Source organism: Hydra vulgaris, chromosome 03 (assembly GCF_038396675.1).
Source record: "Hydra vulgaris chromosome 03, alternate assembly HydraT2T_AEP".
Classification (NCBI taxonomy): domain Eukaryota; kingdom Metazoa; phylum Cnidaria; class Hydrozoa; order Anthoathecata; family Hydridae; genus Hydra; species Hydra vulgaris.
This window is the reverse complement of record NC_088922.1, coordinates 21,532,501-21,542,500: the sequence shown is the minus strand read 5'-3', so window position 1 is coordinate 21,542,500 and position 10,000 is coordinate 21,532,501. Positions and strand designations below refer to the sequence as shown.

The window sequence follows — 10,000 nt, the reverse complement described above, 5'->3', positions numbered from 1 at the left end:
TCGTTAAAAGTTTAATTACGTCAGTTCCGTATTTTTAAGTACTGCATTGTAATTAAATTTAATTTGAAACCACATTAAAAATCATTTTAAGTCTTAATTATTTTAAATATTTATAAAATATCTTTAAATTAAACAAAATTATTTAAAAAAAAATTAAATAATAAATAAAAATAAAAATGATCAATTAAATTTAAATGTTGTTTTTTAAAACAAGGGAAAAAAAATTCCCTTGTTTTTAAAAAAACTTATACTTATTTAAACTTATTCTTAAAACATTTGTCTTATGTTTCTCATAATTTAGTTGTTTTTTTTGTGTTTATTTTTAAATGAGGGGCAATTTTTTATGGTTCAATTTCTTAATAGACAAAACATTTTGTTAACATTTTGGCTTTAAGAAAATCTTCGCCTACTACTCATAAACTAGTTAACCGTTTCTAATTGATGTTCATTCCATGATCAATCTATTATTAAAGAAAAAACTTTTGTTAAAAAGCAATTTCAAAATTTTTTTTTGTATATAAGCATTTTTGTAACAGGATGAAAAAAAATGATTGATTTGGAAACTACAAAAAATAAACAAAATAGTTGAATGTAAAATGAGCATTTTAAAGTAACTTGAATCAAATTTATTAAAAAAAATTTTCTTTTCTTTAACACAGTTTGAAAACTTAAAAAAAAAAATTTATTTTTATTTAAAAAAAAAATTAAATTAAATTTAATAAAATGAATTTAAATTTCTTAATAATTAATAACAAATTTAATTTAAATATAATAAAATAAATTAAAAATGAAAAATTTTTTAAAAGTGGAAAGTAGAAAAAAATTTATTTAACTATTTGTTATTTTATCTGAAAAAAAACTATTTTACAATTGCAGTTAAAATGTTTTTTACATTAATTACTGCTTAATGTTTTCCGCATAAACTGTTTTAAAAGGCTGTTTAAATAATCTAATTGAAAATTTTTTTCGTCTAACATAAATGGCTTAATGCGCTGAATGGCATAAGAGAGCTGCAGGGGCTTCAATACAGTTATGTTTTAAAGGTTTCCATTTTTAAAAAATATTTAAAATGTTGTTGGAGTTAAGGGTTGAAGAAAATTTTTGAAGCTAGAACTTCATTCAATTATCATCAAAAAAAAAAAGCTATAAAGTTATCATTCTAAAAAAAAGATAAAAAGATCATTGAGTTTTTGAGAAACTCTTCAAGGGTAGAATTTATCAGTTAAGTCTTATCACACTTAATCTGACCTTCTTATCAATCTTATCAATCTGACCAAGGAAATAGAAACGAAAGTGAAAACAGGAAGTAAAATAAAATCACATTCTTGAAGTAGAATATGAGTGCAATGCACATTGATAAACCTATAAGGCAAAACCTATAAGGCAAAACAATTTTATCACAAAAAAGTTAAAACAGGACAAAATGTAGCAATTTCTACTATTTTTTTTTTGTTATACTATTCTGTCTTAAATGAGTTTGATATTTTTAATGTTATTTTTTTTAGCTCCATCCAAATCAAATAAATTTTTTGTTCATATTAATCAACCAATGGGTAATGGTTACACTCCAATACATCTAGCAGTTCAGTGTGGAAACAAAAATATGATATCTATGCTTTTGGCATGTAAACCATTTATAAAGATCACGTAAGTAGTTTTTTTAACATAAACAAATTGCTAAATAGTTTCAACAAAAAAGTTATAAATATTTTATACAATCATATTCTTGGTTATATAGTGTTATACTTTTAAAATTTTATTTTTAGTCATGTTTCTGATTATTCAGTGTTTGACTTCATTATAAATAAAATTATGTTTAAAGTACCATTTTTGTTTGTATTATTTTTAATTTTTAAAAATGTGTTATATATTTTTAAAGATCATATTTTTTGTATTATTATAATATATTATTTGGATAAATTTCAAAGTTTTTAAATGGTAAATTTAAGTGATTTTTTTACCTTTTCCTAAACCTTTATTTAGAAGATTATCAATATATTTTGTATGACAATAATAGTAAGAAAAATAATTTGTTTCTGAAATTAAAACAAATAGCAATTAAAATAAATTAAATATAATGACTTTATATGTAAAAAAGTTTAATTTTTATACATACAAACATATATACATACATATATATATACATACAAACGTGAGTTTGGTTTTTTTTAACTACAATGTTAATTACAAATTTCAAGTCAGACTGGGAAATGAATTTGATTCAAAACTTTTCATGAAGTTTATCTATAGTGAAATACAAAATAACATGGCACAGTTTTTTAAAATGTACAGACTGCAATCATCAATTGATATTAATTTGTAAAAATTTAATGTTTCTAGTTTATGTAATATTATGATTTTAAACAAAAGAAGATCAGTTATCAGTTGCTTAAATTGAAGTGTTTTTATTGAGATAAATTTGTGATGTGGTTCTTTTTATATTGATAAAAATGTATTGTAGCGCAGTTGAATTACTGCATTTGGATAGTTGTGCACAAAATGTGCTGCCTACAAATAAGCATAATCACCTTTAGCATAAATAAGAGTAATCACCTTTTTAAGCTCTAATTTGAGTACTTACCTTTAGCTTTGTTTTGATGGCAGTTAAAGAAATGCTTAAAAATTTGTTATTTTGAGTTACATATTTCCATATTATACTAGAATGTTCTTGAGTGATGCTGCTAAACATTGTTCCTGGCAATATCTCAAATTTTTCTTCTTGTAATTTAATAAATATTAGATCAGTTGTAGATGTTTTTTTTTTAGGATTTTTATAACATAATGGGAGATTTACAACATGTTGGGAAATTTACATGTGGAATAAAACACAATTGTTTACAGTATTAATAACTACTATATAGCGATTAACAAAATTTGATTCAGTTTTCAAAATTTTTTGAATTTGATGTTTTCTCCTTTCAATTTCATGTTAGCATAGTTCCCTTGGAAAAATCCCTTGAATTTTTTTGATAAGAGAAGAAATTCACCTTTATAGGAAGATTTATAGTTTTTTTTGCCTCTTATGGTGATTAGAGAAGTGTTTGGGTTTTCCTGCATATTCAGAATTGTTGGCCTGTATATACAACCTAGCAGCAGCTTTTCTTTGTCAATTGATACACTGCACTGCTGTTGTTTGATGTTGTCCATTACCCTATTATTTATTTCATTGCTAGTATATTTTGAGTTAACACATATAGCTACTCAGTCCCTGCAACTAGCCTTATCTCTTTTAATTAACTATTACTTGTTAACATAAGTAACAGATTTTAATGTAACCATGTTTCTGTAATAAAAATAGTGTGTTTTCAAGATCTATTATATCTATATTATCTATTATATCTATCTATTATATCTATCATTGATCGATTATATTTACTATATTGTCAAACTCTAGTAAAGTAAACTCTAGTAAAGTAAACTCTAGTAAAGTAAACTCTAGTAAAGTAAACTCTAGTAAAGTAAACTCTAGTAAAGTAAACTCTAGTAGGATGGGAAAAATTGTTTTTAGTACTTTTGCTATACTTAGCAAATCTGTCTTTTCTGCCTTAAGCTAAATTAGAAACTTTAATGTTAGTAGGTTTTCTTAATTTATCCATTTAATAGTTATTAAGAAGAATTCACCCATTAAAAAAAGTTGAAGTTTATTCGTCAATTCAAAATTTATTTGTAAATTTTTGTTTATTTAAATTTTTTAAAAAGTTTAATAAAAATTAGTACGATTTTGAAAGTTTTTAATTCAAAAAAGGCAATCACTACAAGAGTATTAAAAAAAAATTTAAGGTAACTATGGTAATAGAAAATATTGATTATATAATAAGAGAAATCAAGTTAACTTTTTTATTATTCAAACCTTATTAGAATTTCTAGTAAAGCGTGAATAAAATTTCTAAAAGAAACGTTACGTTTAATTCTTTTTTAGAATTAAACATGTTTCTTTTACATATTTTTAATTTTATATTCATTTCTTTTGTGCTAACTACTTTTTACCACTATTTTAGGGAGAAGGAAGAATATCCTGGTTGCCTAATACTAGAAAGTGTAGTTGATACAAAAACCCCATTACATTTTGCTTTGCAAGATGTAAGAAATGTAGAAGTTGTAGAGTTGTTATTAAAAAATGGTGCTGATTTAAATGCATCTTTTATTGACAATGGTTCAAAGTACACTCCATTGCAATTTGTGTGCAAAAATAAAAACATTGAAGTTTTAAAACTTTTGTTAAAGTACAATGCTAAAGATCATGATGGAATCTCTTTGAATGAAGCTATGGAAAATAATAGAGATGAAGTTGTAAATATTTTGCTGAGCAATGGTAAGAAATTTTTATCAAAAAATTGATTTAAGTTTAATTTTTTTTTTATGCAGTACTTTTTTTAAAGTGTTTAAAAATTTTAAAAATTTACATATTATCAGAATGAATCAAGCATTAGATACTAAAAATATTATAATTATTTATAAATATTTTTTAATGTGTTGAAAAAATGTTTAAAATAATTACATTGTCAGAATGCAAATGCATGATTGAACCAAGTTTCAGTTATATTAGTTGCGGTTGTATTAATTACTCTTAAGTTTTTTTTCAGGTTTTAAATTGACAAAAGTAAGTACACTCAAAGCAAAAATTGATAAAATGTAAGAAAACTAAGTAAATTTAACTGTTTTTTAAAAACCACTGACTATCTAGAGATTGGTGCAGTGGATTATATATACTTTGACTGACTATCTAGGGATAGGCACAGTGGAGTATACAAAACAACCAATTAATTTGCTACAGTAGTTTACAGTTACTCAAATATTAACTTATCAACTATAATAATTTACTTAATATACATAAAGACTCACAAAAGTTAGCCATACAAGTTTTTCTATTTATATCTTATATGTTGTTAACACATAATATAAGCTTCCAACTAAATATTATTTTTACAAGAAATGTCCAATAGAATATGAAAAGCGCGATAACATTTTTTTATATTTAAATTTTATTTAAAACGATATCAAGATTCAACATTTTCTATAAATACCCAAGTTGTTTTTAGGAATTTTTTTGAAAAGAAATATATTTGCACAAAAAAATTCTAAAAAAAGTTTTCTAAAGTTCTCTCATTCAAATATTTTTGCGTTTAAAAATTGATATTAAAAAAAAAAAGGCAAAATTTAAAAAATTTTAGCGTTCAATGATTATAAATTTAATTGCAGCAGCACCCTTAATACCCAACATAGCGAGGGTCATTTCTGAAAGTTAAACATATATCTAGCCACAGTAGAAAGATTAAAATTATATTTAAATTGTAAACATTTTGAATAGTAAATTTTTTTCCCAATGCTTTTATTAACTCCTTGTCTCTGTCTGTTTGTCTGTGAGCATCAAATCTTGCGATCAATTTTTGAGTCGCCTCCTTATGATAGATTTTCTTCGAATTTTGCATACATACTCTTGTTTGATGACAATGCAATATTCAATAATTAGTTTTCTAATAAGTCAATTAACTTAGTTGATTTTAATTAAGTTTATTTTTATATGGAAAGAAGAAGAATAGTTTTAAAAATAATATCAGTTTTCTAATTATACATGCAGTTAGCTTATTTGGATAAGGTATTGACTTCATAAACGGAATGTTTGTGGTTCATGACCCGCTTTTTCCTGAATTATTTTGTTTTTTTACACACACATACAGCCGATTATGTTAATAAAATAAAATAGTAATATCAGAAAAAAATGATTACAAAATTTGTGTTTTAATAGCATAAAGCATTGGGTTTTAAAAATTTGTTTATAATTTTACTTGTTTTGTTTCTTGAAAATAGCTTTTAAAGTAGAAACATTCTATTGCAAAAATTAAACCAGTGATCATAGCAAACGTTGAACCAAAAATTAATTATAAAAAATTTGAATTAAAAAAAAAAAAAATTATTTTACTAATTTTAATTTAATTTATTTTATTTTTTACATCTGTTCAAGGAAATTTTTTTCCAAAAAAATAATTTAAGCCTATACTTAAACTTAACAGAAAAAGTAAAGAATAAATCAATTTATTAAACCAAATTTTTTTCTCACTTTTTATTACAAAACGAACAAAAAAATTGAATGAAAACATCAGCTTAAAAACCATTTGAATGAAAAAACTATTTATACTTAAATTTTTAATAGTACATTTATTATACATAGATTTTTAATAGTAATAGCAATGAATTATAAAAAATATCTAATGGTATCTAATGTTTTTTTGCTTTGACCTTACTCGTTTGGTCTATGCATTTTTTGGTCCATGCTTATGCATTTTTTTTAAAATTAAACATTTCTAATTATTTATTTCGTTTTATTTTAAACGTGTTTTATGTTATTAATGTTATAAAAACTTAACTTTATAACCCAGCAACACTAACAGCGTCACAAAGTTGTTTTATATTATCACAAACTCTTTATATTGTCAAAAAGTTTGTTTTATTATATGTGTTATTATTGCTTTATAGCTTTTTACAAAAACAATTCAAAATAACACGTGTTTTCAATATGTGTTATTTTTAAATATAACTATTTAATACGTTCATCAGCATGAACATATTAAATAGTTTTCTTCAACTAATTAAATTAAAGTTTTCTTCAACTAATATTGTAATATTTGCATTTTTAATTTTACTTTTTTAAGGATCATGTTAAGTAAAAACAATTACTAAAAGTAATATCCTAATAGTATTGAATACTTGCTCATTACATCATAACTTGCTCCCTACACTATAGCTGCATCTTAAACTTTAAATTATAACTTAAGCTGTAATTTATAACAGTAAACTATGCTATTTTGAACTTTGCCAAACAAGAAAATTATTAGATAATATTTAAATATGACAGATATTATGTTTAAAAATTAACAATTATGAACTAATGTTAAAAAAATACAATTTTATATAGGGATGGGGGTGAGACTATACATATAATAATATATAATCAATAATAATAAAACCAGTAATAATAGTATTAGAAATAATAATAATATACTTTGCAAGATTGATACATCATCAGATATTCTAGTTAGGTTTAGCTCAGTCGTGGACAGGAAAGACGTGCGATCAAAATCTTTTTTTTTTTTTTAATAGTTCACCTCCCCAAGGCTGAGAAGGCCACTACAGATGAGGAGGCTACTTGTGGTTATAACCCTTTCTCAACTCTATAACTCCGAAACATGAACCTTGACAAACAAGGCCGCTACATGGAGAAACAAGTTGTGTGCGGTACTACCAGAGACGTGGTAGGAATCGAACTCAGAACCTCTCGCTTATGAAACGAGCGCTCTACCACTACACCACTACTCTATTCCTGATCAAGCATTAATTATTTTTTGCAACAACTTAACCACGGCTTTTTAGAATTTTGAAAACGTTTCAAAAATGCGGTAAATAAAGTATAAGGTTATAAAGCCAGAAGTTGCTATCAAAGATTTTATACTATAAAAGACATTTATTTAAATTATCAAAAGATATTATATTGTTAAAAAGTGTATTTTTTACAATGAATGTAAATGTTTTTAATAATTTACATTCATAAAAATAATTTGTACAATAATTTTATAAACAACAATGAAGAGGATCAAAAGGTTTATTAAAATAAATAAACCTTTTGATGAATCCATAAATTTAATAGTCAAAAAATGTAACAAATTTTTTTCTTTGTTATGCTGTGTAAATTTTTTAATAAAATTTGTTTACGCATTTTTAAATGAAGTTTTAAAGCGCTATTAAATAAATTATCATAAAATATTAAATAAAACTTTCATTTATTTCAAAAGTATTTTTTTTTTAATGATGAATGTAAATTTTTAAAAAAAATTTTCATTCCTAATTTTATAAACAAGGACAACAGTGAATGTGTTTCAATAACCTTTTTCTAAAAATGCTTCTTTATAATTTAAATAAAATTAGCTTTATATTAAATGATGATTAGATATAAGTTTTGAAAATATTTTATTTAAAAGAGTTCACCTAATATTATAAAACATTGATCAAAATTGATCAATGTTTTATAATATTAGGCATTTATAATATTATATTATTATTATAAATGAAATGATCAAAATTTTATAGTTCATCATGTTGGTTTGAAAAGTTTATAACTGAAATTTTTTGTATGAGGAGAATTTTAAAAAAATCTTTTAATTTTTTTTCAAGTTTAATTAAAATTATTAATATTATTATTTTTTTCTTTGTTTAGGTATTCTTTTTTTGGTATATAAAAATACATAAATAAATAAAAAATTATCATATATTTTTATTTAAACAAAAAAAAAAAGAAAAGAAGCTTTATTTGCTATTCTTCTAATATAAAAAAATATCAGTTAATTAAAAATAATATATAAAAATATCAGTTAATTAAAAATAATATAAAAAAATATCAGTTAATTAAAAATAATATAAAAAAATATCAGTTAATTTTTTTTAATTTTTCAGATTAAATTAGTTGATTTTTTTCAGAACTCTAGGTTTTAATTTTTTATTTATTTCTCTTTCGTTAAGATTTCTATTTTTATAGATTTGCCTGTTTATATTTTTTTTCCTGTGTCATTTTTTTTCAGCGTGTTTTTAATTATCTTAATAGTCGTGGTCAAGCTTTCAAAAAAAAAAAACAGTTACATGTGTGATCAAGATTGGAGTCTGATTGCACGCCTTTTGCTGTCCACAACTGGTTTAGCTGGTTTTCTTTTGAGGTCGGATCAGCTACCTATAATAAAGCTAGGCAGCAATAAAGTTTGGTGAAACTGCACTTTACTCACACTGACTACAAATCTATCAGGTTTAGTTGGTTATAAGAGCTGGATCTTGTTTTGCCAGGTTACCCATGCCTTTGTTAAGTTAACTGCAAAAGGCAATTTTTCGCATTACAATTACTTAAAAAAAACTTACTATTGTTTGCAACCAATATGTAAGTCACTAATGATTGTTCAGAAAAAGAGTATAAAGTTGATTCAAGACTTTATTATGTCATATAAACAAGACATGGAGCAGAATGTGGTTGCCTGAAACCACAAATCATTCTGTGATTTCATTTAGTTAGATATTTATATAACCAAGAGTTAAATAAAAATTTAACTAAAACTAACTAAATTATATTTAAAGTCCTTTTTTCAACTTTTTTGTCTAGTATTCTTAAACATATGCAACATAAGTTTTACAGCACATAGCTTTTATTAAAATAAATGTTTAACAGAAAAAGATTTTCATAATAATTATTTTATTAATAATTATAATTGATCTTAAAAAAAGGAAAAAATCAATTTTACACCAAGCACTTGTTAAATTAGATAATTTTGGTGTATTAGATCATATTAGATCCAAGTTCTTACCAAGTGTGTTCTAAATAGCGCATATTTCATTTTTCTTTAATAAAATCTTATCACATAAGTGTACATACATCTACTTATCCTAGTTTACATACATCTACTGACATCTAGTTTACATACATCTACTGACATCTAGTTTACATATATCTACTGTCTATCTAGAGATAGGCAAAGTAAGTGTGCTTTAAGCATGTTGTAGAATGAAGTCTATTTTTTGTATATAGTGTTATTTATATATTGTACATTGAAATGTATAACTTAACATACATACATACATACATACATTTATACATACATGCATACGTTAATATATGTACAGTTTTGATAAATATATATTTTTATAGGTGTTTATGTTAATATTGAAAGAACTGTAACTTTAAATGATTCACAAGACGCGTCAACTCCTATTTCAATACACTGGAAAAAGCGCTTTATCAACATCTTAGAGGAAAAATGGATATTAGCTGCACCATCAGCCATATATTCTTATCATGATGATATAATGAAAAATGAGTTACACCCTCGACTTATTACTGAAGTAAACTTATCAGATAATAAACTTGAGTTTGTTCCATTTATACTTTTCCAGTTACCTGCTTTAAGGAAACTAAATCTATCAAATAATAGGCTTTATGACTTATGTTTTATGGATTCAAGTGAAAATG

General features: G+C 23.6%; 1 protein-coding gene across 1 annotated transcript in view; it reads left to right on the top strand.

Moving 5' to 3' along the window:
• The window catches only part of LOC101239454 (leucine-rich repeat serine/threonine-protein kinase 1), a 123,140-nt gene that overhangs the window by 25,194 nt on the left and 87,946 nt on the right, over nucleotides 1-10,000 (top strand). The window contains exons 7-9 of the mRNA XM_065792626.1: nucleotides 1,506-1,647; nucleotides 3,999-4,312; nucleotides 9,680-10,000. The exon at nucleotides 9,680-10,000 is cut by the window's right edge and continues 241 nt beyond it. Of these exons, the coding sequence (XP_065648698.1) occupies nucleotides 1,506-1,647; nucleotides 3,999-4,312; nucleotides 9,680-10,000 (777 nt within the window). The remainder of the gene's footprint in view (nucleotides 1-1,505; nucleotides 1,648-3,998; nucleotides 4,313-9,679) is intronic.